At 56.9% G+C, this 27,587-nt stretch overlaps 3 protein-coding genes across 3 annotated transcripts; all 3 read right to left on the bottom strand.

Moving 5' to 3' along the window:
• Positions 1 to 17,804: 17,804 nt before the first annotated feature.
• C1QB (complement C1q B chain) lies at positions 17,805 to 20,568 on the bottom strand. Its single transcript, XM_066203004.1, has 3 exons — positions 20,484 to 20,568; positions 19,142 to 19,301; positions 17,805 to 18,494 (listed from the first exon to the last, which is right to left on the bottom strand). Exons 2-3 carry the CDS (start codon positions 19,299 to 19,301, stop codon positions 17,926 to 17,928), a joined length of 729 nt encoding a protein of 242 aa, XP_066059101.1. The 5' UTR covers positions 20,484 to 20,568; the 3' UTR covers positions 17,805 to 17,925.
• A 915-nt stretch (positions 20,569 to 21,483) lies between these two features.
• C1QC (complement C1q C chain) lies at positions 21,484 to 23,816 on the bottom strand. Its single transcript, XM_066202984.1, has 3 exons — positions 23,765 to 23,816; positions 22,667 to 22,856; positions 21,484 to 22,450 (listed from the first exon to the last, which is right to left on the bottom strand). The coding sequence occupies exons 2-3, from the start codon at positions 22,845 to 22,847 to the stop codon at positions 21,894 to 21,896; spliced, it is 738 nt and encodes a 245-aa protein (XP_066059081.1). The 5' UTR covers positions 22,848 to 22,856; positions 23,765 to 23,816; the 3' UTR covers positions 21,484 to 21,893.
• A 1,107-nt stretch (positions 23,817 to 24,923) lies between these two features.
• Positions 24,924 to 26,969, bottom strand: C1QA (complement C1q A chain). Its single transcript, XM_066203006.1, has 3 exons — positions 26,887 to 26,969; positions 26,011 to 26,181; positions 24,924 to 25,889 (listed from the first exon to the last, which is right to left on the bottom strand). Exons 2-3 carry the CDS (start codon positions 26,171 to 26,173, stop codon positions 25,321 to 25,323), a joined length of 732 nt encoding a protein of 243 aa, XP_066059103.1. The 5' UTR covers positions 26,174 to 26,181; positions 26,887 to 26,969; the 3' UTR covers positions 24,924 to 25,320.
• Between the last annotated feature and the right edge of the window lie 618 nt (positions 26,970 to 27,587).

Raw genomic sequence — 27,587 nt, 5'->3', positions numbered from 1 at the left:
CCAACCTGGCTTTGGACATTTCCAGGGATCCAGGGGCAGCTTCTCTGAGCAGCTTGTGCCAGGTCCTTACCACCCTCACAGGGAAAGCATTTCTTCCCAATATCCCATGTAACCCTTTCAGTGTGAAGGCATCCCTCCTTGTCCTCTCTCTCCATGCTTTGTCCAAATTCCCTCTCCAGGTTTCCTCCAGTCGCCTTTCAGGTGCTGTGTGACAGTGGGGCTTCCCTGGACCCTTCTCTTCTCCAGGCTGAACACCCCCAGCTCTCTTGCCCAAGGACATCTGAGGGATGAAGACGTGATGTGGTGAAGAAGCGCAGGGCTACAGGGGCAGCAATGTGGTGGGAAGGGACAGGCAGCACTTATGATGCACAGGCACTGTGGAGGTGGTGGGCACATCTTTGAGGAGACAGAGGCAGGGGCTTGTACTCCAAATGTGAGCAGGCTTGGGGGGTCATTTTGGGGCTGGGCAGGGGCAGGGGACATGTCCCTTCAGAGCTTGAGGAATGCTGGCCATGGCACAGGAGCAGGACCTGCTCTGCCTGTCCAGCTCTGGCAGGGAGTGGGAAGAAGCACTGCCCAGGTAACTGTCTTGGGTTGCAATATGTAACCAAAAACATGTATTTTATTTTCCTTCTGTTGAAACTGGTTGGGGAGGTGTTTTCTTTGTCTCTTGTATAACCCATTCCTCAACTCCAGAGGGGAGGGGTGGGTGCCTTCTGTTAATGGGCAGCTTTTAAAACCAGCTGGGGCAGTGTTCCTTATTTCTTCCAGAGCCATCCTCCGTCCAGGGGATCTCTGCTGTTCATGGGCATCGAGGCTCACTGCAGGGCTGATGCAATTCCATCATCCCATGGGGAGATGCTCCACCCAGGGGGAGGAGCCCAGCATTCCCACCAGGATAAAACCTGGGATTCAGAACACCAGCACAGCCTGTTTGCACTGGATTCCCAGAGGGAGACCGGACCCATCTCAGCACCACTGGACCCTTCTACAGGATCATCTCTGCTCCAACAGAACCACATCTGTCACTGCAGGAGGATTTAATTAGACTGCTCCCAACACCCTGACCAACAGGGGGTCAGGGCATATTCTGACTCTGTCAGTTGTTTCAAGGATTTTGTTTTGTTTTCTTGGTTTTTTGTACTACTACATTTGTATTTTTAATATTCCTAGTAAAGAACTGTTATTCCTATTCCCATATCTTTGCCTGAAAGTCCCTAATTGCAAAAATATAATAATTTGGAGGGAGGAGGTTTACATTCTGCATTCCAGGGGAAGCTCCAGCTTTCCCTGGTGGACACCTGTCTTTCCAAACCAAGACATTAACCAACCTGGAGGGAGCACAGCTGCCCCTGGGACAGCCTGTCCTGCTGCCCTTTGGGTTGCTGCCCTGGCAACATGAGGGAGCTGCCAGCAGGAAGGTGCTCAGGTGACTCCTGGCACCCTGACATGGCACTGCTGGGATGGAGCAGTGATGGTGGAGAGGCCGTGGCACAGGTCGCTGCCAGGAACACCAGGGGACAGGGATGGTCACAAAGGACATCCTTTCATCCAGCCCTGCAGTGTGGCCCATTGAGGAGGCTCTTTGCAGATTTCCCCCCAAGACTTGGTCCCTGCAGCTGCTGGGATCCCATTGGCCTGCTGGAATCAGCATCCTGCCTGATCCCTGTGGAATTTCTCCTTGAGTGCTCCTTTAGGAATTCTCATAAGCACCTGGGACTGCTGATTCCTCCTGCGCTGACTGAGGTGTCCCTGCTCCTGCAGGGACCAGGAACACAGCATCAGGGCTGAGCCCTCACCATCCTGTCCTGGCACCAGGAGGGGATGGGGTGCCTTGAGGGGTGCTGTGGTGGCCATATGAAAAGTCCCTGGGAGACACAAACCCCATGTATTAGAGGGCAGCTGAAGACCCCTGGGTAAGTGCTGTCTGCCAGGGGAAAGTCCATGGGGCTTCTCCAAAGGGGAATCCTGCTCCACAGCCCTTCAGAGCCCTCCAGAGTGGCCGAACACACAGTCAGTGCCATCTGTTCCTGGCATCTGTTGGGGGTTCCAAAGGCTTTCCTTCAAGTTCCTTGCCAAAAGTTTTTTAAGGAAAGCAGGAAGCCTGGGGGTCTCAAGGGAGTTCCTTGTCATTTTAATTGCATAAGAGATGTTTGCAGAGAGGAGTAAGCAGAGGGAGGTCACCAGCTTGTCCTGCAGGGTCTGAGTTGTCACATCCAACAGCTCCAGGACTAAGGATGAGCAAGGAGGTGACAAAGGATAAGTGATGCCATAAAGAAAACGACTATAACTTCACCTGCACAGTGACAAGGCTGCTCCCTTCTCTGTCTTCTCCCAGGAATAAACCAAAGCCATCAAATGACACTTGTGTGAGGTCCAGAGTCTAAAAGGTTGGGGTTTAGGATCAAAGGGGGTGATTCTTCACAAGGATGGGAGGTGAACTGTTGATCTCCCCAGAAAAGCTGGGGACACAAAGCTCAGAGGGATTCAGGTGCAGGCTGGAAAAGTCCTTGGAATGGAGATCCAGAAATTTAGAACACGCAGGGAAGTCCATGGAAATTAAAATAGCTGGAAAGTCATCAGTACAGATCTTCCTGGACTCCTACAGCCCCCCAGCCTGTCCCCTTCCTTCTGTTAAAATCCTTCCTGGCCCCTCGGGAGATGTTGTGGATGCTGGAGACTTGTCCCACAGGCTACACCAACCTCTGCACTGAGGCAGTGCAGGGGCTCCCTGCCATCAACGTGGCACCAGTGCAGCATGGGGACCTCCAGCTCATCCCTGCCCGTCACCTTCACGCATCTGAGCGGTCTTTAATTTGGGTTTGCTTTGCCTTTTTGCTCCCTCGAGGTGTGTTTTGTTCTGTCTGGAGAGCTGGGAATGTCAAGAGCCGGAGTTGCTGTGCCAGTGCTGGGGTGGGGACTCCAGCAGGAGCTGGCACAGGGCCCTGTGGGAGGGAGCAGGAGGGGAGCAGGAGGCAGCTCTGAGGGGATTTGATGGGTGCTCCAGCCCTGGGAGCACAGCAAGCACAGAACCTTGGGATGTGGAGGCAGGGAAGTGTTGGGCTGGCGCTGTGCTGAATGCATCGCTCAGCAGGAATACTGGGGAGGAAATAAATCAGTCCCTGATTTACCTGGGAGGACAGATACTTCTTCTCAACTGGTTTTTAATTTGGACTCAATTTCCAAGCCCGGCTGTTCAGATGTCTCTGAGATAAGTGATCTGTGCAACGTCTGAGTCAAACAGGATTTTCCTTCTTCTCAGACAGCAAAGCTGTGCTCTGTAAGTGGATGTTCCAGCTAATGAGGTGTTAAGTGTAGAGAGAATCGCAAGTACTTGAGGGCAGGATCCAGCTGGTAGTAAAACCAACAACCAGCACCAAGATTGTCCTCAACTTCCAGGAACAACTTCAGACAATAAAACTGCCCTGAGGGCAGGAGCCAGGGAAAACCAGGGAAACATACCCACAAAAATACAGCCATGTGTCCTGCTACAGCTGCATCGTGTGGCTGCACATGCTCCCTTTCCTTGGGCCAGTGGAGGATGACAAGGGAGAGACAGCAACGGTGGCTTTCAACTGGCAACCAAGTGGGAACAGCCCCAAGAGTCCTGAAATTCGTGTTTGCTGAAGAAATTTCCACAGAAGATGCAGTGAATCCTGTCAGGGAGGTTTAGCACAGGTCTCTGCTCCCAGGGAGAAGGGATGCTCTCTGGGCCTGAGCTACTGTGCCTTGAAGTGTCTGCAGTGCTGAGAGGAACAGGGTGAATGTTGAAGCCAAATTTATCATCTGCCCATTCTGTTTGGCTTTGGAGCAGTCCAAAAGCCCAGCTGCACACACACTCAGTAGCTCTGGTGGCCATCCCTCCACAGCAGAGCCACCTCCATCTGTCCTGGTGCCTCTGTGCAGAACAGGCAGCCCTGGAGCAGCAGGACCACCTGACAAGGACAGAGGGGATGCACAGACTCCACAGTGACCTGGTCTTCCACACCACAGAACCAAAAATCATGATGATTTTCTCTGAAAAGGACTTCCTTAGTGTTCTGCTGAGTACACAGGCTCAGCTGGCACGTCAGATGGACACCAGGGTTAGGGAGCAAGCCCATGAGGAGGCTGGAGAAGACCAGATGGGGCAGAGAAGCATCAATGTCCTACAGATGCAGAGACAGGACACATAGCTTAGCTGTCTTAGCAAGGGACCTGAGCAGGGAGGATCAGAAATATGTAGGAAAAACACAGCAGGTTCCCTAAAGCAGATGTCCTGCTTTGGACATTCCAGGTGGTGCTGAGAGGTCCACAGGACCTCATGGCAGATGGTAGAACACTGTCAGCTCCAACACTCACTCAATATAAGGAAATTTGGGGTTGCAGGAAATCCCAGGGAGGGTTTCCAGGACCTGCCACCTGCACCCTGACCTAGTGCTGATGACACTGCAGGGTGTTGGAGCAGAGGCCCCATAGAGGTTCCCAGATTTATGGGTATCTCCTGAACTGACCTTCTCTGGGACACAGGTTGTGCAGCAGCGAAAAGAACAGCCTGAAAGGACATGGATGTGGATGTGGATGTGGATGTGGATGTGGATGTGGATGTGGATGTGGATATGAATCTGGTTTAGTGGACATGGTATTCAGTCAAAAGTTGGACTTGATGATCTTGGAAGTCTTCTCCAATCTTCATGATTCTGTGATTCTGTGATCCTATTGCTGTCCCACTGCAGCAGATGGATCAAGATGTATCTCTGGAGCAGGACAGATCTCAGGAGCAGGCATGGGAGAGCTGGGAGAGAGGTTCCAGCACCAGGACCCTCACTGCCATCCAGCATGGGACAGCACTTGCTATTAGCTGGGGAAGGTCACCAGGGGATGGAATAACACAGGACTGGCAGCAAGCCAGCATCTCTCACAACACCAGAGTTTATTTTAACAACAACAATGGCAGCAGCCCCACTTTGCTGGAAAATACCTGCCCAGAGCTGGGCTCCTGCATCCTCAGACAGAGCCAGGCATCCTGCGGGAGCTGAACCGTGTTATCGGCCCGAGGGGGATTATGCTGTGAAAACGGCTCGTTGGGGATTGTATATTAACAGGATATGCTCGGCTGGTTGACAGGAAGCAATAAAGTAATTTGAAAGAGACTGGGAGAGAGTGTGTGAGTTCCTGCGTCTGTGTTAAATCATGGCTCTAGATAAGCAAACAGCGGCCCCGGAGCGGGAGGAGCGCTGCCAACAGGGACACGGGCGGTGCCAGAAATCTCCAGGAGCTGCCACAAGTCCATCTCAGAGGCAGCATGGAAACCACTGGGATTGTAACCACAGCTCTCCCATCCCCTGCTCCGGGCTCTGGTCCTGCGGGATCGTGTCCCTGTCAGCCCAGGGATGCAGGAGAGAATCCCTGGGCAGCCCAGAGACGCCTGTGGCTGCTCGGAGGAGCCCATCCCACCCACCTTCAGGAGCTCGGGGAAGGAGCCGCTCCTCCCAGCAGCTCCGGGCCTGCCAGAGGAAGGGGAGGAGAGCCAAGAGGAGAGAAATACGTGCAACTGCAAGGAACGAGGCCGTGCGAGCTGCCGAGAGCAGGGCGAGGCTGAGGGGAGAGGGGGACTGTCTGTCGGGAAGCATCAGGCGCTCTGCGTTGGGCACCTGGCGGGGATCGGAGCGCCTCGCTCGGCTCCCGCCCGGGGGAAGCGGATGCTGCTGCCGTGTGTGAGCGTGTGTGAGTGTGTGTGAGTGTCAGCCAGAGCAGCACCTGGCACGCCGGCCCCGCTCAGCCTCCCACATCCTGCTGGAATCACACGCGGCAAAATGTCAGCAGCGTTTATTGCTCGCAGAGAGGCTCTGCTGGCCTCCGACGGGGGCTGTTTGAGGTCTTCTGATGCAATCTCTGATTTTTTTTTTTATTTTCGTCAAGGATACACTTTCACACACCGTGTCATTGCCCAGAAGCTCCCTGCCACAGGATGTGAGATCCACGGGATCAACAAAATGCGTCCGGTGCGTTTGGTGGGGACTGAAGACACTCTAAGCACTCTCTTCAGAGTAATAGAAATAAAAAAATCACGTATGCTGCCTTCCACCAGAGGCAAAAATATTCCAACCCAGAGCCTGGGTGAGGGTTGAACCTTTTTTCCCATGTATCAAGTGCTCCTAGCTGGGTGATGGGCAGGCAGTGGGATGGGGCTTGGAACAACCTGGTCGAGTAGAAAGTGTCCCTGCCCCTGGCAGGGAAGATGGAACAAAATGACCATTGAGGTCCCATTGAACCCAAACCATGCTGTGAATCTCTGAAAGCTCCCTTGACGGTGGTTTGTGTCAAAATCTGTGTCTCACCCTGAAGCACCTCACACTGCCCTTGTCAGAGGGGATCTCCTGGTGCGTAGAGCACTGCCCAGTGTGCACTGGGCACCCCTGTGCCTCACCAGCACCTTCTCCAGGGCACGAGTCCTCACACTCCTGCAGCTGCCCTGGAAGCTGAGGCCATGATGCATGTGGACACCTGCATGCATTGCAAAGTGACTCCATGCCAGCACCTTTCACCAGCATGTTTACTGCATTCCTTGGGGCATCAGAAGCCCTTCCTGCTGAGGAGAAAGTGGTGGCTGGGACAAGGGTGAAGGTGACTGGAGCAGAAATGGCCAGTCAGAGGCTGTGAGGTGGTGCCATGTCCTCCACATGTTCCTCATTTGCTTTTCCAACATTCCCTCCCTGATCCCTGCACTAATGCTGGATCCCCAGTGGAGTCATTGATGATGTTCCTGCACCCCTCCTTTCTCCCACGCACCTCACAGAATTTTTGGAAGATCCAGGCGGGACAAACACAACTTGTTCCCTGCCTGTGCAAGAACTGCTCCAGCTGGCTCCTCCAAAGGCAGCCAGGCCAGGCACAGCTCCGAGTTATCTGATGGTCACATGCAGCAGCCAAAGCCCTGAGCCCTTCCCACAGACCTTTCCTGCCATAACTGGAAGGGCCTGGCCTGTGCTGGGGAGCCAGCTGGCACCTGCCTGGCTGCGTGGGAAGTCCCCAGAGCCTGAGATGTCACCAGAAGCTCAGGTGATGTGCTGTGCAGCCCTTCCCACGGCGTCACTCAGCAGCCTGCTGTGGGTGGCCCAGGGTGCCCTGCACCCTCCTCTCCCTGGCTCTGTCACTGTTTTGTGTCTCACACTGTCTCACCTTGCAGGGCCTCACACAGACTGTCTGACCTTCATCACCAGCTTGGCACCAGGAGTTACCTGACCTGCTCCTGAGTCATCTCAGCACGCAGCAGGGAGCAGCAGCCTGCAGAAAATGGATGTGCCTGCTGCCATCCAACCCAATCACAGGGCTTGGGAGCTGCTTTGGAGCTCCCTAGGTGGGAATTGGCTCCCACTGCTTCAGTCCTGCACGTTTGGAAGCCTGAGGGACCCTGATGGGACTGCCCAAAGCAGCCACATCCCAACCTCAGCCCCACTCCTGAAGAGACCTAGGACACCCTGATCCTCTTTGCCTCTCCAGCATTTTGTCCTCCTTCCCTGACACCCCCACCCAGCTGCAGGAAAGGGATCATCTCCCAGTGCATGACCCAACCACCTCATGGCAGAATTGGAAGGGCTCCTGGAGCCAGGCCACCCCAGAGGAAGGACCACTCCCTGTCCTGGACCTGCTCCAGGCTGGAAGGAGAGACAAGCTGCCTTGGCTGCAGTAATTAAATCCTTTGCCCAAAGGAGAGAACATCCCATCCTCCCCACTCCCCCCACAGTGCTGCAGTGTGCAAGTCCCTGGTGTCACCAGACAAGCACATCAGTCATCCCCCAGGTGGGTTAGGCTGGACTTAAGTTGCTTGGGCTCTGTTCCTGCTGTGTCCAGGACTAGGCAGGGCTCCCAGCTCCTCTGGGTCAGCTGTCCAAAAACCTCCCACCACACTGACCTAACCTTTTGGATCTGCAGAGCCATGTCTGAGCACCTCAGCCGGGCTGCTCTGAGCCTGGGGGATCAGGGAGAGAATTTCTGGTGTACACTGACCTGCTTTAGGCACATCCTTGTGCTCACCAATGCACAAAGGCTGCAGGATGGGCAGGAAAAAGAAGATGCAAACCCACGGGAGACAGGACATTTGCCATCCTGCAGCACCAAGAACTGGGTATCAGTGTGTGTTATTTACTGAGCCAGCACCTCCTCCCAGGAAGGGACAGGTGTTTCCTCCAGACCAGACCAAAATACCCCTGGCTTTTTGGGAAGAAACTCGGCTCCTTTTGGCTTGGCTCAGCTCGTGTGGGATCAATTACCACCATGAGCTCATTGGCTGCCCACCTGGCCGGGTCACCTCCATCCTTCCGCAGCCCCACCTGCAGCTCCCAGCAGGTCTCCATGGTGAAGGAACCTCCGTGGAGGATGTTCCTTTGTGCCCAGGGTGGTTCTCCAGCCCGGAGGCACCGGTCTCTCTCCCTGCCCACCCTGCTCCCATCTCCTCCCTGGGGAGCCAGGGGGGTTCAGGACTCCCACAGCCCCCCCAGCTCTGCCCCCCCGCTCCCCCATAACCCCCAGAGCCGCATTCCCCCCGCCTCCGCACGGGCATGGCTCGGCCTTTCTTCCTTTTCATCCCTTTTCTCCCTCCCTGAATGCGCTTTGCTTGCTTTTGGCGGTGCGGGGCAGGGAGAGCCCCTCTCCCCCCTCGCTCCCGGGGATCCCCCCGGCAGATGGGGCCGGGATATGAATGTGCACACACAGCGAAGCCCCTAAGAGGATTTGCTGGTGCCCCTTTCATTGCGAGCCTTTGTGTGCTGCTCCGCTGCGGTGGGACGCCCCCCGAGTTCTCCCCCGGCTCCTCTCTCTTCCACTCCAGAAGAAAAGAAAGTGCCTATAAAGGCCTTGTTTGTCCGACTTGTTTGAGAGGAACATATTGCTGTAGGTGCCGCGGGTCCCGGCGTGACAGCGTCGCCCCTTTGAGAGCGGGTGACGAGCGGCTCCCTCCTGGGAGGGTCGGAGCGGGCGGCTTAGCCAGGCGCTGGGAAAAAAAAAAAAAAAAAAAAAAAAAAAAAAAAAAAAAAAAAAAAAAAGGTTTCAGTTGCATTTCAATGTCCATTGAACCCTGAATCCAAGGCGATGGTTTTTCCAGAGGCTCCGCAGACAGACAAAGCCACGGAGGAGGAGGAGGAGGAGGAGGCTGGGAAGATGCTTCGTGTCCAGCAGTGGGTGAAGGACCTGCTAACCCCCCAAAATCCCGTCCCGGAGAGCTGAGCGGGGCTGGCAATGCTGCTTTTCCAATGACATCTAGTGGTAAAGCCAGGGAAGGAGGAAAACGTCAGGCTGGGGTTTCCCGGCTTGAGCGCGGCGCCTCCCGCTGCGGCATTTTGCCCTTTGTATGGTAGCAGACAGCCCCCAGTGAAGAGGGGAGCGCAGACAAGCTCCACAACAGCCTCGGCAGCCCCGGGATGTCGAGCAGCCCACCCTGAAACCTGCTCTGGCAGCTCCCTGGGCCTCGTCTCGGATTTTCAGGGGCCCTGGAGCAGATGTCTGGGCTGGAAATGGAGGTACACAGCAGCACACCCACCTTGTCCTCTCTGGCTCTGTGCTCTGTTCCCAGGTGTGCTGCCAGCTGCTCAGGGACAGGTATGTGACACACAGGGCAGCCCTGAGGAAATCTCCAGGGCAGGCAGAGTGCTGGCAGCCACAGGCAGTGACCCCAAAGCACAGAGTATGGCAGCAGGGATGCTCACAGGGTGTCTCACTCCAGTTAAGGGGGCCCCCAGGACCTGTGGTGGTCCTGACAGGGGGTGATGGGGTGGCTGAGGCTAAATAACAGCCTGGACTGCTCACTGTTTAACCAAAGTGTGTTAAGATGTCAGGAAGAGCTTCCATGTGTCACCAGACCCTGGAAAACCCACTCTGGAGAGCACAGCTGGAGATGTTGGTCGTTAATGTCACCACTGCAGCATTTCAGAGCCATTTCTTATGGCTCACACCAGGGCACCCACACTGCCGGACCATGAGCTGCTGACGGATGTTGTCCCAAGCCAAAAGGGACCTTGGAGCCTAAATCCTCTCTTGTACAGCCTCTTCTGCAGCAGATCGCCTTGGCCTCCCTGGCTGCCCAGAGAAGCTGTGGCTGCCCCATTCCTGGAAGTGTCCAAGGCTGGGTTGGACAGGGCTTGCAGCAGCCTGGGATAGTGGAAGGTGTCCCTGCCCAGGGCAGGGGATGGAACAAGTTCTGCCCCAACCCAAACCATGTGGTCATCCTGTGACTTGGCACACAGGGCATGCAGGAAGGATGCACCTGAGGATGCCTCAGGCAGTGAGAACTTCAGGACCACACTGACAGCAGGGCAAAGAGAGCAGAAATACGGGTGCAGGAGGTGGCTTTGGTGGTCCTGCAACGAGGCAGAGCAGCTGGAACCTCCATGGATTCTCACAGCTTGTGCTCAGAGCCTGTGCCACACTGTGAGCAGCCAGATGTGCAGCTGAACCCAGCCCGTTGGGCTGGAGGGTGATCTTCAGCTGGAGGATGAAAATTGCAAAAGGAAACTTGGGAGGACATTCCCTGTCTCCTGTGACAGTAACTCCATCCCCTCTGAGCAGTCCTATACAAAAGAGATGCCACAGCAAAACCAGGATCACGGGAGAGCCCACCCACCTTTTAATGCTGGGAGAGAAATAATGAGTAAAACCCAGCACACAAACAGCTTTTAAATGAAATGTGTTGAATCCGGAGTCACAGAGACCAAAATGGGTTAACAATAAATTGGTGATGTTTCTGTCTTCCTGGGCTCAGGGTGCTCAAGTGCACTGCTAGAGGTTCTTGGGATCACCAGTGCACAATGTTCAGGCACATCCAATGTTCCTGTACTCCCTCCCAGGGAAATGCAGGATTTGTCCAGCTCCCTCCCAGGGAAATGCTGGGTTGTCCAGCTCTCTCCTGGCTCCCCTGGAAATACCATTGATGAGCCATTGCTGTTCCCATCACCCGGATGACTACACGTGCCAGCATCTCCAGACAAAAGCTCTCCTGACCAGCTCTCCTGGCACTTCATGGGGACAGAAGGGAGCACTGGGCACTACCACACAGCCCCTGGGGAGCTGCCACCCAAGCCCTTACCCCAGAGCTCCAGCCCCTGCTCTTTCTGAGGAAGTCAGGGCAGCAGGCTCACAAATATTCCTTGTTTAAAAACCAGATGGGAATTCCAGGTATGTGCCCATGCATGTTGCAGGCATTTCCCTGGGGACCCTTCTCCTGCACATGGCAGTGTCTTCCTCTGCTGTGGGCTCCAAGCTGCCTTGTTTGATTTTTTCCCCCCTCTGTATGTAAATGTCAGATTTTAGGGCAGAGTGAAGCTGTTGAGAGCAATCCTGGCCTCTTCCCCCGCCCCGATGCGGCCAGCCCCACCTGTGCATGGCTCTGGCCCTGAGTGCTGGAAGCGTGCTGCGTGTGCCCTGCACGGTGTCTGTGTGTTCTGTGCCCCGGGTGATAATTAACGCGAGCGTCCAGCCCTCCTTGTGTGAGGCACGTGGGTCCATTTGTGACAGGATGGGGCTGGGGGCTCACCTCAGCCCCTCAGCCTCTCAGCAAACTGAGGGCTGGAAGCCACACACAGCTCCAGCCAGGCGGACAGGACGGGCTATGGAACAGAGCAGGGCTGTTCCCCCTGCGGGGAAACTGAGGCACTCCGGGGAGGGTGTGGGTGCGTCACTGATTTGTCCCCAGTCACTGATTTGCCCCCGGATACTGCCAGGAGCCAGAATTGGAAGGAATAAACGTTTGCCTTTTTTTATTGGAGAAAACCTTTGGAGAGGAGAGCAGGGATGTACGAGGCTCTCCCAGACCTGCGTTGTCACAACTCCAGCGTTGGTTTGGGGATTTTGCCAAGAGCCCGGCGCATCCCAGAGGATGCCCACCACGGCAAAGCATCCCCATCACGGCAGAGCATTCCCAGAGCGACAGAAGATTCCGATGGCATCAGAGCATTCCCAGAGTGACAGAAGATCCTCAGCGCAGCACAACATCCCGCATGGCTCCTGGCTTAGTGCGTGGGGGACAAACCCGAGCTCACTGCGGTGCATCCCTCAAGGGGTTTAGGACACGCACGGGGCCAGGCAGGCCCAGGCCGTGCTCCCACCCGTCCGTCCCGCATCTCTTCCCGCATCCCCTCCGAATCCCCTCCCGCCGGGGCGGTACCGGGGAGACGCCGCTCGGAGCCGGGCGCAGGAGGGCGGGAGGCAGCGGGAAGCGGAGCGGAAGGAGCCGAGCCCCGACGTCCAGGCGATCTGTGCCTGGAGCTGAACCAGGCCGGGCTTCTCATCCCGCACATCCCCATGGAAACCTCGGCCCCGCCGCCCCGCCTCGCACCCGCGCACGATTGTAGGTCACCGGTACCCGAGCAGGTCCGGGGGACCAGGGGGGCTGTCCGGGAGAGGGGGGGCTCCCCGACACCCGGGGGCACCTGCCGAGGCTGCCACAGCTGCGAAAGAAGGGGCTGAGCCCTTCCTCCCACCTCCGCCCACATACACCCCTCTCCGCAGCATCAGGAATCCCCGGCAGCATCCGCAGGCAGCATTCCCGGGGGTCATTCCCAGGCAGCATTCCCGGGGATCATCCATCCCCAGGCACCATTCCCGGGGATCATCCATCCCCAAGCAGCATTCCCGTGGATCATTCCCGGGGATAATCCCCACGCCTCTGGATCCAGCCACGGGAGCATCTTTGCCCCCTGGTCCAGCCCTGGGAGCCTCGCAGCCCCTCGATGGACCCCGGGGTGCCCACCCCGGGGGGCTGCAGCCGCGGGATCTCCCCCACCCCACCCCGGCTCCGTGGTCTTTCGTCTCCCGCGCTCCCCGCCCAGCACGAGTCCCCTGAATGCTCCATTTGAAGCTAATTCCGGCTGAAATCTGGTTTGCTTTCCAACGCTGCTGCTTTAAATTGGAGAGATTGACCTTGGAGCAGGAGGTGACATGCAGATGCACATCAGCAGCCCGTCAGAGCGGCGGCGGGGGCCGGGGGGTGCGGAGCCGCCTCGGGGACACGCCAACTATTTTATGAGTAATTTAATATCTGGAACACAGACTTTTCATTCCCAGAGATCTGCTGGGGAAAGAAAGAGCCTTTCTGCAGCCCCGCGAAGGCTGTTCCTCATAAGGAGGCAGAGCAGAAAAAAAAGGGCTGGGATTTAACTCCTTGGTGGCCAGGCAGCGCGGAGCCTTCCGGCTGCCGCTCCCTGCGGAGGGCCGGGAAAAGCAGGAATTCCCTGCGCACCTCTGAGAGGGAGACACGCCAGGCTGTGTTGCTCCAGGCGAAAGAATCAATTGCTCCTTCCCTAACAAATTCAAATGCAAGCCTGGATGAGGATGGGGGGAACAAATTTAACGGCAGGCCTGAAGTGGGATTTGGGGTTGGAGCTGATGTATGAACTCCCTACCCTGTCCCAGGCTGGTTTCTGCTGGATCAAATTCCACAGGGATCTCCCTGGGGTTGGGACCACCCTCCAGTGGAACCAGTGCACCCAGTGGACCCACGCAGGGAGCTCTGGTGACAGTGAAACCACCGTGTGTGCCCTCAGTGTCCACCAAGGCTGTGAATTGCTGCCGTGTCCCCTTGTGATGCCTGTGACATCCCAGCAAGCACAGCCCAGCGCCCTGCCCAGCAATGCCTCTGCCCAGAGCATTCCAGCACCTCAGGGATTCCCATACGGCTCCTGCCTGATGTTATGGTTTGGAGAAGGGGAGGGAAGGAAGAACACAAAAAAATCCCACAATATTTCACTCCCCAGCTTGGCCCAAAGACAGAGAGGCGGTGGAGAGCAGCCGCCAGCCTGGCAGCAGCAGCTGTGGCTCAGGGGCTGGGAGGCTGAAGGGAAGGAAATGCTCATGGGCTGCTCAGGAGGGAGCTGCTGCCAAGGGAAAAGCCTCCCTGCATCGAGACCAGCGTCATGAGCTGCGTGGGAGAGGAGCTGTTTGGAGGGGCTGGCACGGGAGATCCAGGGGCCCTGATGGGCAGCCTGCCTGTGCCTGGTGCTGCCAGCAACGACCAACACCAAACGAGGGTGGTTTAGGATGGGCTTTTCCTGGTTATAGCAGGTGCTGGGGACTCCTGGGCTCAGTGCAGACAGATCAGCACCTCTGCAAGCTCCATGGTGTTAGACCAGCCCGTGGCACTGACATCCCGGGCTCCATCTCGCTGACAAACAACGTGCTTTGATTCTTCCAGCTCAGCTTCATTTCCATGAATACCGACAGGCACACCCATTTCCCACCACACCGGATCCTGCCAGGGCCCAGCTTATGCCAAGACTGGAGAGAAAGGCACAGAGAAAACCTCCAAACCCCGAGTTAGGTGATGCAGGAGAAACCCCCGTGTGATTTTCTTGCTGGTCCCTATTGCTCTGTGCCTGGGAGCAGGAAGACTGTATTTTAACAGCTCTGTTGGTGTCTCTGTCCACAGCTGTGCTCCCAGGGCTCCAGGGATGCTCACAGGGTGTCTCACCCCAGCTAAGGTGACCCCCAGGACCTGTGGTGGTCCTGACAGGGGGTGATGGGGTGACTGAGGCTAAATAGCAGCCTGGGCTGCTCACTGTTCAACCAAAGTGTGTTAAGATGCCAGGAAGAGCTTCCATACATCACGAGACCCTGAAAAACCCATTCTGGAGAGCACAAGGTTCCCTCCCTGTCCTGCTCAAGTGGCCTCCAGCACCCACAGACCAAAGCACCCCACGGCTTCTTGGCAAAACACTGACACCTCCAAAACTCCTGAAGTCACCTTGAAACACCTCCTGCCCCAGCTTCAGCATCTGCTGAGCATCTGGTGGCCACAGCCCTGCCCTCGGTGGCCACAGGTGAGGGTCACAGCAGTGCCTGGTGATGGAAGGGCTGTGGCTGGGCCCAGGGCAGGGACTGCAGCTGAAAATAAACCCCAAAGGGAGCAGCAAGGAGCAGAGTGTGCAGGTCATGGGACAGCTGCAGAGCACACACAGACAGAGGGAGCAGGCACAGGGCAGGGGGGATTGCACAGGGGTGGGTGTGCACAGGGAAATGTGCTCAGAGCTACAGGGATGTGCTCAGAGCTCCAGGGATATGCTCAGAGCTACATGGATGTGCTTAGGGCTACATGGATGTGCACGGAGCGAGGTGAGTGTGCAGAGAGGGGTGATGAGAACACTCAGCACAAGCAGGAGTGTGCCCAGAACCCCAGGCCAGCTCTGTCCGTGCTGGCTGAGGACAGATCCTGCAGGTTTATTCCCAGGTGCTGCCATGCCAGTTTGAAGCAGTGGGCTCAGGCACCCATGGGGAAGGTGTAAGGAGTTCATTAAATATAAAAATCGGCCCTTTCCTGAGTGACAGTGACCATGGTGCTGCCCTGAGCCACGCTCACCACCCACAGCTCTCCTGTTAATGGTTGTGTTGTTCCAAGATTGTCCTGTTTCCATGGAATAATGAATCCCAGACCAAAGAGCAGGGCAGGAGGTCCAGGAGCAGGGCTAGGTTGGTCCTGCTGCTGCAGGGAACACCAGGCAGGACAGGTGGGACTGCCTGCACAGCACCCGTCCACCCAGCCGCTTTTGATTTTTCCCACTGTGGCCCTGAGCAGCACAGGAGCTCTGGTCAGTCCTGATTGCTGCGCACAGGAGGAAGCAACCCCAGCTCCTGTCAGGGTCCCATGGCAAGAGACATTTTGGCTCTGGCCTCAGTGAGTGCTGTAGCAGCTTGAGTGGAGGGGGACCCTCCAGCTGAGGGGGTGCAGGCTGCAGCTTAGGGGTTTCCTGCAGGGTCAGGAATGTGCTGCCCACCCTGAGCTGCCTGGGAAGAACTGGAGTGCAGTGTTGCATGGACCAACAGCAGCCCCAGCACCCTCTGGGCCCCTTTACTCATCCATTTTGCATCCCCAGGGGGTGTGAGTTTAGTGGCAGCCTCAGAGGAGCAGGCGGTGCCATCCCATGGGCCCACTGCCAGAGGTGGCATTGCTGGTGCTGGCTGAGACCCACGGGGTGAAACGATGCCCTCTGCACCTCTGGGCAGCAATTCCCTCTTCACTTTCAGGCAGCAATGCCCTCTGCACCTCTGGGCAGCAATTCCCTCTGTGTCTTTGGGCAGCAGTTCCCTCTGCACCTTCGTTTCCCAGCTGTGTAAACACCATGAGCTGCACTTACACCCACTGGTACCTGCAGGAGGAGGAGGAGGTTTGAACCGGGCTAATCCTGCCCGCTGTCTCCTGGCAGACCTGTGGGCACAGCACTGAACCCACGCAGGGTTTCCCCTACGGCTCCTGCCGGATGTTACGGTTTGGAGAAAGGGAGGGAAGGGAGGACACATAGAAGTCCCCCAGTGTTTCACTCCCCAGCTTGGCCCAAAGACAGGGAGGCGGCGGAGGGCAGGCACCAGCCTGGCAGCAGCAGCTGTGGCTCGGGGTTGGGAGCTGCGGGCACCGCTGAGCCCCCGGTGCTGTGAGCGCCCCGCCGGCCGAGCGAGGATGCTGCGGCTGCCAGGTGAGCGCTGAGCCGGTCTCCGGTGCCACCTGCCGGCAAATCGGCCCCCACAGGAGCCTCCGAGCGGGTGACAACAGCCCCGCTTGCGTCCCGTGTCCTGCGCTGGGCGGGGACACCGAATATTCCAACATACACCGGACGTCTCGTGTTTCGCCTGCGGAAGATGATGAACTTTGGGGTTGGGATCACAGATATTGCGGAATTCTTTCGTTAGATGGTAGCTGAAGGGAAATATGGGGCTCAATCCAATGTTGTGCTTATGCTTATTTTTTTGCTTTGCTTGCTTTTAGTAGTGCGAATTTGCCAGGTAGACAGCCTGAAACAAATGTTTGGGTGGCTTTAGCTAATGCATCAGGTTTAGATGCCGTATGTCTGTCCAATACAGCCCCAGAAAAGCCATTTTCCACCTGTCTCGTTGGTGTGCCAGTGGATGCTTGGCCAGTTCCAGAGAAGATAGACAGAGCCATTCAACATATATACATATTCAACATGTATACATATATATTGGTATACGTTGGGGCCTGAACACACAAGCAAACCTGAAGAGCTCAGGGGTGATGCTCCATTAAACCCTGTCCATGTCACACTCACATCCCCAGACCTTTTATCATCATCCTTTCCATCCAGACCCTTTCAAATCCCAGACAAAAATTCCTTCATGCCCCATGTCCATGGGATGGGCTGGGGGCTGCAGGTGACCCACCCACGAGGCTGCAATGCTGGATTGTCACCTGCCCCAGGGCCAGGGGTGTCCCTGCGCTCCTCAGCTTGAATTCATCTGCACATTCCTCGGACCACAGCTCTGCTGTTGATAAGGAGCAGGCTGGGAGGGCTTGGCTGTGCTCCAGGATGTCTCAGTTCTGCGCTGGGTTTGGGGGTTGTAGTGGGGTGTCCTCCACACCACCCCCATCATGGCATCCAATTGCTTGGCCCACGCTCACCTGCCCCACCCTGTCATGAGCTCTGACAATCTTCTGTGGGTATTTCTGTCAGCAGCACTCCCCCCCAGAAAAAGTCTAAGGGAAGTTGATGTCCCCAGACGCTGCCACTGTCAGGACTGTCCAGTACAGCACCATCTCCAGCATCTCCTGCCTACCACCAGCACCCAGTGGCCCAAATTTTCCCACTGTGTCACTGTCCTGCCCCCTGCTAAAGGCTGAGCTGCTTCTCCGTGCTTTCCTAACCCTGGAGTGGGACCCTTTGGGTGGCCCTGGATGGAGATACTCAGCCTGGTCTGCAGCAGGAACTGCCCGACTTGTCTGGCTCTGCCAATGAGCCCGGCCTGTACCCAAGGGGGTGAGAACCAGTGCCCTGGTTATGTGAAAATTATCATTTGAGAGGAAAAAAGGCAAATCCTATCCAGAAAGGGACTAATAGTGCGAAGAGCTGTCATTTATTGTGCAAGAACGGCAGCAGAGTGCTTCAAGCACCAATTTGGGAGCAAAGAATTTCCAGGGGAGTCGTCATCTCTGCAAGGAACTGCTGCAGCAGGCTAAGCCTCAGGGGAGATGAGGAAGCCAGAGAAGACGCTGTCGGACCCCTCCAGCCCCACCAAGGAATTCTTCTCCGTCGGCTCCAGCCACACAGACTCGTCCATGGCCAACTTGAGCACCACCCCACCCGTGGTGACCTGGAAACTGCCCTGCACGAAGTCACAGAAGGTCACCACCTTGTCTCCCCTGCTGGCAGCCCGGCCCTTTTTGATGTTGAGGCAGAGGTTCCCGCGGGAGGTGACGTGGTAGGTGAAGTAGTAGGTGCCGGGCAGGTGGCAGGTGAAGCGGCCGTAGCGGTTCTCGTAGTGCCCCTCGGCGTTGGTGACGATGCGGTCGAAGCGCACGGGCTGATCCCGCCGTGGGTAGGAGCTTATGCTCCTGGTGGCCGAGAAGGCGGACTTGTGGGTGATCCTGTAGTCACCAGGCTCTCCCGGGGGGCCAGGCGGTCCCCTGGCACCTTTTAGGCCCGTTATACCTGGGAGGCCAATAGGACCGATCTTCCCGGGCTGTCCCGGTGGTCCCCGGTGTCCCTCCTCCCCTCTCTCTGCCACACCCTGGCCGGGGGGTCCTAGGAAAGAGGAGGAAGAGTCATTGTGGTCACAGCTGAGCCCTGTTTGTCTGCAGTGAGGGAGCACGAGCAAGGAAACTGTGCTCTGTGTGTGTGGGCCTGATATTTCTGGGTCTGAGAGATTTCAGCCTGCTGGCAGCTGCTAACTTTTTCCCTAGGAAAAATTTCTCAAGAAAGCTTCTTCTCAAAACAATCTCGGCAAACAACTCTCCTTCCTCAAAACAATCTTTCTGCAGGTGATGTTTTGCTGTTTCTCTAGTTTAACCAGTGGCATTAGAGAGGTGTCGTTCCTATTCGCCAACCACGTTAAGTCTGTATGGGAACACCTTATAAAAGGTAGCAAGGATTAGACAATAATTTCTTCTTTTTTCTATGCTCTTTGCCTTCTGAAATATTTGGAGTCTCTCATCTTTCTTTCATGCCCTCCACGACAGTGTGGGTCAGCGGGGACTCCTGCCCAACAGGCAGGTGTGACACCCTTGCTGTCACCCCCCTCCTTCCCCGGGTTCCTTGGGGTGCTCCCTCATCCTCACCCGACAAGACCTCAAAGAACTGGTGGGAAATGGGTTGCTTTCCCAGGACCATGTGCCTGGCACTGTCTTTCCCTGCTCTTGGCATTCACAAGACAAAGTGAATCTCTTCCTTACCTTGTTCACCCTTGGGGCCGTTCACCCCGTCCCTGCCATCGCTGCCAGGCTGTCCTGGTAATCCTGGGATGCCCGGGACGGTGCCGTAGGTCCTGCAGAGAGTGGCACTGGCAAGCTGCCCTCCAGCCAGGCAAATCAGCATGGCCCACGTGGTCCACATCTGTGGAAGCATGGGACGGTGTCAGGGGGCTTTCCTGGGTACTGGGAGGGCTGGGGAAGGCAGCTCTGAGATATGGTGACTGCAAACAAGTCTGGGTAACACTGTCAGGGAGGGAAAACATCCTGCTGCAGAGCCAAATCCACTCTCCTGCTGGCCCAGGAGCAAAGGACCAGAGCCCTCGGGCAAGACAGGACTTGTCAGTCTCTCATCACCCTTAAATCCCCAGTTTACAAGTGCCCACAGCTTCAGCCACAGGAATATTTGGGACAGGTTATCTCAGAGATCTGATGTCCAACGTGTCCATGCTGCTCCCTTGCAGGAGAAATTCCCCATCTCATCTCAGGACCTCACTTGCAGGGTAAAATCCTTACCCAACCAGAGCAGTTTCGTCATCTGCAAGGGAATGGGGCTTTGCCTTCCACCAGCATGTTTGAGGGACAGCACTAGTCCTTGAAGGTGGCAACGAGCCCCCAAACCTCCCTCCTCCGTCCCACATGTTGCCCTTGTGTCCTGTCACACAGCTGCTCAGTCCCAGAGGCATTTCTGCATCTAACAGCCCTCACTGGGACAGTTTTGTGTTTCCATCCCTGGTAAGCCATCCATTCCTTCTTCCTGCCCTCCTTGCCCAGCTTCTTCCCCCAGATCCTGGTGTCGGTGCATGTGGATGAGCACTGGGGATTTGGGGGCTTTATCTGGACATCACAGCCCCCCAGCCACAACTCCCCCACCTCAGGTGGCTTTTCCCAGCACTGAAGCTCTGGTGCCAGCAGGACAAAAGGTTGGTGAGTTGGATCCTCCAGCCACAGCCGTTCTGGTTTGAGTGTGGAAGGTGCAAGGACCTATCCACAGGCTCCCAGCCCAGGACCATCAGAAGACAAGAGCTTCTCAGGGCAGGAGAGCAACCCCAGGGCACTTTCCAGACTGATGCACCTCTCAGGCCCTGATCACCCTTCTGGAGCTCTGCCATCTCTACTTTCCTTCTTCCAGGTGGAGCAGGAGGGGTCAGGGTGCCATCAGGGACCTCCACCACCCCCAGCCCAGCACCTCCACCCCCCGTTTCTCTTCTGCCCCAGGCCACAGGGAAGTGCCAGCAATGCAGGTGACTGTCACCCTGCTGGAGCTGGGCTCCCCACGTGCTCCTGCCTGCAGGGGGGGGAACCTTGGGCTCAGTCTTGCTCTTACCTTGAGCTCCTTGTTGGTCAGGTGGGGAGATGCAGCAGGACACCCTGGCGTCCTGGGCAGAAATGCCCGTGAGGAGAAGCAGAAGTTTGCTGGAAGGGTTATTGTGAAAGGATCTGGGGCACATCCCCTTTTTATGTTTAGCTCCTGTGCTTTCTCCGTGGCAGTTTCAGATCCTCCATAAATGCTCTTGTCAGCTGAACAGAACAAGCCATCCCCAAATAACACCCTGAGTCCCTCCAGAGCCAAAGCTTTGCCCTGCAGGGTCCCTGGGTCCTGCTCAGGGGTGCAGGCTATGGGGAATGCTGTTGGGAGCTCCAGATGAGTTTAGGGTAACCCATCAGAGCTGCAGAAATGTGCACGCATTCAGCCAGCACCCCTCAGGCTGCTCTGCACACTTCCAGCTCTGCAGGTCCAGGGGATGCTGCAGGGTCTCATCACCTTGAGTCCCTGCCCCTGACTCTCCTGGATGTTGTGCATGGGAAGCGGTTTTACCATGGGAAAAGCATTCCCAGTCCTGCTTTGGCTGCTGCCTCATGGAGGTGAAGCACAGGATGTTCAGACAGGTGACTGCCTGTTCCACCCTGCAGTGGATGACACCAAGAGAAATTCCTGTTGGGTTTTGCTGGGCTCTGCAGCCTCCACAACCACAAGCTCCTTTAGTCTGGCTCAGGAAAGCCGGAGTGCTTCCCCTGCCCCATGCTGGTAGGGACCCCAGGGATATCCCAGCCATGGTGTTGGGGTTTCCTTTGCACCCTGTGCCCCTTTGGAGGGAAGGGGAGTGTCAGGGCCCTGTTTGGAGGAGCCTTGATGCCCTCTTGGTAGGGGCTGTGTGGGGACAGGGGAACCATCCCATTCACGGGTGCCAGGCCCTGTGCAAAGCCAGGTGTGAGTGGCTGTGACAGTTTCTGAGGCTTGGGGACATGCTGATGCCACGCAGATGGCCAGGTGGGTGCACACCACAGAGAGGTAGGACACGGAGGAAACAACACACTACACCAGGTGCACTGGGGAAGGTTTTATTGACACTTTCCACAGCCAGGCCATGGCAAAGGGGTTGCTGCAGCCTGTGCCAGGACACCTGGCTGAACTTGGGGCAGGAAAAACAGAGACCTCTGAGGTAACGTAGGGTTGGTAGGGGGGATCCACGTGGCAGTGCCAGCTGGACCAGGGGCTCAGCACCATCACTCTGGGTGCAGATGCATCCAGATGTGCCCAGTCCCCCTGTGCAGGCAGCTACCAGTGCTCAGCCCCCAGACTGAGGGGGTGGGTCTGGCTGCTGGGCTTGATGCAGAGAAACTGGGAGACGTTTCCCTGCAGAGAAACTGGGAGCCTCAGGAAGACCCAGCAGGCAGCAGTGTGTTCAGGGCAGGCAGAAGACGCTGGGGTGCTGAGGGGGGCCCTGCTGGTGCTCTAGTCTGGGAAGAGCAGGAAGCCTGAGAAGATGCTGTCGGAGTTGGCAATGCCCACCATGCCGTTGTAGTCGTTCACTCCCAGCCACACCTCGTCTGCAGCAGCCAGGTGCAGCAGCGTGCCCCCCGAGCTGACCTGCATGCTGTTGGTCTTGTGGTCGCAGAAGCTGGCCATCTTCCTCTGGTTTTTGTGCAGGATGACGCAGAGGTTGGCCGTGTGTGAGCTGTGGAACACGAAGTAGTAGACCCCGGGGAGCCTGCAGGTGAACTTGCCCGAGGTGGTGTCGTAGTCGTTGTTGGTGTTGGTGATGACGTTGTTGAAAACCACGGGGACGTTCTTCAGGGGGTACTGGCTGGTCTGCCTGGTCACTGAGAACGCTGACTGCAGCTGCTGCTTGAAGCTGCCTGGTGGTCCCGGGGGTCCAGTGTAGCCCTGTTCCCCAGGCGCTCCCATGGCACCAGGGGCCCCAGGAGGGCCAGCCTTGCCTGGAGGGCCAGGGCTGCCCCGTTCCCCTTTCGTGCCCTTGGGCCCCAGCTGGGTAGAAGAAGCTGGGATACCTGTGAGGTGGGGGAGGGTGAAAGGGAGTCAGAGTCAATGGCAGGATGTGGGGAGAGGCTTCTCTAGCCCCTTCCCTTGGCTGGGAGAGTGCTGTTGCCTCTTTCACCTGCCCACAGAGGATGCTCTCCACATCCTGCAAACCAGACCTCTGTGGCAGAGCAGCCACAGAGGACTCTGCGCCCCCCTGCAAGAGGTTTCCCTCCTTGCTCACTCACCTGGTTCCCCTTTGGCTCCCTTCAGCCCATCCCGGCCATCCCTGCCTGGCAGACCCGGCATGCCTGGCAGGCCTGGAGTTCCATAGCAGCTGTGAGTGTTTTCTACAACCACAGCAGAGCCCAGGTTCAAGAAGAGGAGGCTGAGGGCCAGATAGAGCTGCTCCCAGAATCTCTTCTCCATTTTGGTGTTCTGTAGCACAGAAAGGGAAAGAAAGTGCTGGAGTGAGAAGCCATGGCAGGGTGGCTGGCAGGACATGGAGAAAAGGAGACTGGATGCACCGGGAATGCCTGGATGCCATGGGTGTGTCTTCAGTGTCCCACCTGTACACACTGCAGGACAGTGGGGGGGTAGATATGTGGAGATGGGGCCCAGGCTCACCTCCAACCCCAGGGCAGCCCCTGATGGCACGACGTGAGTTGGGCTTTCAGTCTGGATGGAGCCATGAGGTCTGAGGTCCCCATGGCCAGCCCCAAGCCCTCTGAGTCCAGTGTCCCCAAACCCTGGAGATGCACACACCACTGCAGACTGTCACCCTGTGTGGATGCTGAAAGCTGGCCAGAAAGTTAGAAAGCTTCTGGCCAGGCTTTCCCAGGCAGTGCTCTAGGGGAGATGGGAGAAGACATTCTAAACAATTTCTAATCCCTGCACCTGCTGCTTTTGTAACTTCTTTACTTGCAAAATGTTTACAAGGGGATGTTGGTTTGAATGACCAATCATGTTCAGCGTATCGGAACAGGGTATAAAAAAAGGATGTGCCTTTTAATAAACATTGCTAAAAGCCCTCCAAGACGATTTGGGTTATATCATTATTTCAGCCATCCCAAATATAATAATGATAACCGTGTGCTGCACCGAGGCTGGAGCTCCCTGCACACAGCTGATCTCCCTCCTCCTCCAGCAGCAGCCTCAGTGTCCTGGCTCTGCCCATCAGGATCAACCCTTCCATCAGCTGCTGTCTCCATCACACACGCACAGTGCCTCTGTCTCCTTCCTCTCCTCCTCCTCCTCCTCCTCTCATTCTCTCCCTCCCCAGCAGCGTGCCATGCTGCAGGACCCCCAGTCCCACCCTCCAGACAGGACCCTGCAGCACCTCTTACCTGTGGTGGGACCAGGGCAGGGGACCCGTGCTGCTGATCCTGCCGGGCGCCGGTCACTGCCAGCACAGCGTGGAGGGCGCGGCTCCCTGACACCCCCGTGGAGGAAGTCACAGAGTTAGGAAAGGATAAAGGGAAGACAGAACCCCAGCTGTTCCCAGCCAAATTTCACATCCTCCTGCCCGATGGGTTCTGCTGAGCCAGCACTTTCCTGGATGTCCAGCGAAACCTGCGCGGGTGCCACTGCAACAGGAAGGGTGGGAAAGACAGAGGTGGGACACAGCTCCGAGATGTGCCACTGCAGGGAACAGCCCTCCCCAAATCCCCTGCTTTCACTTTTCCTTCCCTTGTTTCTGAGCAGAAGGTCAGCTTGGGAGCAGAGCCTCAGGCCAGCTCACGTGGGCTGGAGATGATTGTGGCACTGAAGGGCTGCTCCAGGTCACTGCCTGGCTCTGATGGAAGATGCTGCACCCCTAAACAGGACTGCAAAATGTTTCCTCTTGAGAGTGTCTGACCTGTACCCTTCCCCATGCCCCACCAAGTTCTGATGGTGCTGGACTCGGTGAGGCCCCAAGACCCCTCAGTGGGCTGTTGCCCCTCACATGTGACCCAGCCCACTCCTCACTGCTCCAGGAATGGGGATATTTGAGTGCTCGGTGTTTGTGGAGCAGCTCCCCGGAGGAGCAGTCCCGGAGTATGGCATCTGATGCTTCCTGACCAGCCCAGCCTGCTGTACCTCCCTCTCATGACACCCCAAAACCCTCACAGCTCCACCACCATCACCCCATAACCCCATCAGTGCCCCAAAGGGTCCCTGTCCCTCCTTGCCAGAGGACCACAGCTGCCTTTTGCCTTCCTGGGAGAGTTTGGGTGTCAACGTGGGACCATGTGGATGAGGTGCAGGATCTACTTGCCTGTGTTTTCCCCTGCAGGACAGCTACCTTGGGCTCAGCAGAGAAGGACACACGGCCCTGTCCCACACGTTTCTTATTCCTCCCTGGAAGTGTCAGCTCTGATTGGACACTCAATTCCCTCCTGTCCCTCTGCCTTTGCAGCGCCAGGGACAAGCTGGAATCACTTCTCTCCCGGGGCAGCTTGGGAAAGGGTCCAGGATATTGATGGTTTGGGGGAACATGCATGAGTAGAAAAGAAAACCCAAGGAGCAGTGGTAAAAGAAGCATTTATTTATACCGATGGGGAGGTGGTGACAGGGTGTGTCCCAGTGCCAGGAAGGCTTTTGCAGTGGTTAGTGGAGCAGAAGCAGTGGCAGGCAGTGATTTCCCACTCAGCAGCAAAGAGCCACAGCTGGAGACAACTGGGAGTGGAGCTTGAGTGCCCAGGAGAAGGGGTGAGAGTCCACAGCCTCCAGGACAGCGCGGGCAGGCTCAGCACGGAGGTGAGTGCTGCAGAGGTGACACACAGCTCGGCCAGTTGTGACATTGGTGGAAGCACACAGCACTTCTGGATGCTCAGATTGGAACCACCCCCACGTGCTGTGGCACTAAAGCGCCCCACACACCCCGAGGGGGACAGACACCCTAGGATGGTGTGGGAGTCCCTCAGGCCGTCCCTGGGGACACCAGGAACCCGCTGAAGACGCTGTCGGCCTCGGGGCCGCTGTAAATGGAGCTGCCCTGGGAGGGGTCAGTGGTCAGGGACACCTGGTCACCCAGGGCCAGGCTGAGCACGCTGCTGCCCGAGTTCACCTGCAGGATGCCCTGGCTGTTGTTGTCGCAGAAGCTGACCACCCGCAGCCCATTCTTGGTGATGGCCAGACACAGGTCCCCGCTGGACACCACCTGGAAGGTGAAGTAGTAGAGCCCGGGGATTTTGCAGGTGAACTTGCCATTCTGGGCGTTGTAGGAGTTCTCCTGGTTGGTGATGACCCTGTCAAACACCACGGTGGTGCCTGAGCGGGGTGGGGACAGCCTGGAGGCGGAGAAGGCGGGACGGGATTGTTCCAAAACATCGGCGGCTGTCCCTTTCTGCCCCCGTGGCCCTGGTGGCCCTACAATCCCCATAGGGCCAGGCAGGCCATGTATGCCACTCGGGCCTGGGAGGCCAGGAACCCCTGGTTCACCATCATCCCCTTTGGGTCCCCTGGAGTTCACGCTCAGCCCTGGTCTCCCTGGGGAGAAATAAGGAGGAGAAGGAGTTGATGCACATCGGTCTGAGCTGCTCCCACAGCTTGGGATGCTCCTACCAACAGGAGGAGCAACAGGCCCCCAACATCCCTGGCTTCTTCTTACCTGGCTCTCCTGGTTCACCCTTCTGGCCTGGCCTCCCATCCCGGCCGGGGAGTCCCGGGGAGCCGTTCTTGCCGTCGGGTGCTTTACACACTCCGTCCTCCAGCAGGGCCATGCCCAGCACTGCTGCCAGGGTGCTGGCTGCCAGCAAGAGTCGAGCCTGCATCCTGCCTCCTGCAGCACAGGGATGGAGGCAAACACACAGGTGAACCTTGGTCACAGATGGGCAGGTGCCCTCGTCACATGCATCCACTGAATTGCCCCGTGTGGATAACCAGACACCATCTGCAGCGGTGGAAATAAATTCCTGGAAGGGTTTTGAGGCCGTGTGTTCTGAAATCACTGATGTCACTGAAAAATCTCTAGCATGTCCATGGCAGAGCTCTGGGATTGAAAAGCCCAGGACATGGAGCATGGCACAAACCCTTTCCTCCGTGTCCTGGGCATGGGTGGAGGCACCACAGATGCCTGTAGAGGATGTTTATTCCAGTTTGGGGGAGCAGCACTGCTCTGTGGGGCAGTGGTCCCATGGGATAGAGAGCACAAGGGACGAAAGGATGCAGACACACGACAGCGATAAACAGAAAAGGGAAAAACAGCAAATGGGATGCAAACCTCCAACGTACAGAGCTGGGAGAGGGACAAGAGGACCCCAAAATCTGAGCCTGGGGCAAGTCTGCAGAGCCCAGTGATGTCCACAATCACACAGAGCAAGGACAGATTCCTGCAGATTCCTCTTCCCCCCACATCATCTTCTCCCTGTTTTTCTACTTTGAACCCTCATGGAGGGGGAAGTGAAGAACGAAGGAGGACAGGGAGCAAGGACTGGAAAGTGGTGGCAGAAGAGGAGAGTGTCCCCGACTGTTTGTGGTGACTTACCTTGGTGCAGGGGCTGAAGACAGAGCAGTGTGAGCAGCAGATCTGCTGAAAGCTCTTCTCTGGGAGCAGGGAGGAAGAGGAGAGGGGAGGGAAGGATGAGCTTGCACGTGCTGTGGTTTGCCTAGCTGGGGAAGGGATGCATTAAGTTTCACTTTCTCTGTAAGAAACTTGTTCCTCTTTCCATGCTGGACTCTGGCTTTCCTGGAAATAGCTTGGTCAGGAAGAGTGCAGCACCACTGGGTGCCCAGCCTGGCCCAGCAGCAGGGGCTGGTGGTGACTGGGCACAAAGCCACACGACTGGAGGGTGCCCGCAGGCTGCTGAGATGGCAGGAGGGGACAGGGGATGGGGGTACCAGGTGTCACAGCCACCCAAGGGATGCTCAGGGCAGCCCAGGGATCACCCTTGGAGGCTTCTGCTCTGGGTGATGGGCAGTGTCTGTCACTGGTACCCAGCTTTGTCCAGGTGCTGCTGAGTGCTGTCCCCTCCAGACGCCCAACAAAGGGATCAGTGCCTGTGTGGGTCAGCTGGGCCCTGAGTATTTTGGTTGGATATAGGGGAAGATTCCTCTCCCAGAGGGTGGTTGGGCACTGCCCAGGCTCCCCAGGGAATGGCCATGGCCCCAAGGCTGCCAGAACTCCAGGACTGTTTAGGCAATGCTCTGAGGCACAGAATGGGGTTGTTGGGGTGTCTGTGCAGGGCC

Source organism: Chamaea fasciata, unplaced genomic scaffold (genome assembly GCF_029207755.1).
Source record: "Chamaea fasciata isolate MVZ Bird 193981 ecotype frontalis unplaced genomic scaffold, bChaFas1.0.hap1 SCAF_23, whole genome shotgun sequence".
NCBI lineage: Eukaryota > Metazoa > Chordata > Aves > Passeriformes > Sylviidae > Chamaea > Chamaea fasciata.
The sequence above is the reverse complement of the archived record's forward strand: the minus strand, read 5'-3'. Positions and strand labels throughout refer to the sequence as shown.

Bases quoted from the DNA above. Each gene is read 5' to 3' on its own strand.
- C1QA (XM_066203006.1), bottom strand. From the start codon at position 26,173: ATGCAGGCTCGACTCTTGCTGGCAGCCAGCACCCTGGCAGCAGTGCTG. The intron at 25,890-26,010 runs GTAAGAAGAAGC...ATTTCTCCCCAG, and splicing joins GGGTGAACCAGGAGAGCCAG to GGAGACCAGGGCTGAGCGTG.
- C1QB (XM_066203004.1), bottom strand. From the start codon at position 19,301: ATGTGGACCACGTGGGCCATGCTGATTTGCCTGGCTGGAGGGCAGCTT. The intron at 18,495-19,141 runs GTAAGGAAGAGA...CCTCTTTCCTAG, and splicing joins CGGCCCCAAGGGTGAACAAG to GACCCCCCGGCCAGGGTGTG.
- C1QC (XM_066202984.1), bottom strand. From the start codon at position 22,847: ATGGAGAAGAGATTCTGGGAGCAGCTCTATCTGGCCCTCAGCCTCCTC. The intron at 22,451-22,666 runs GTGAGTGAGCAA...CCCACCTCACAG, and splicing joins GGGAGCCAAAGGGGAACCAG to GTATCCCAGCTTCTTCTACC.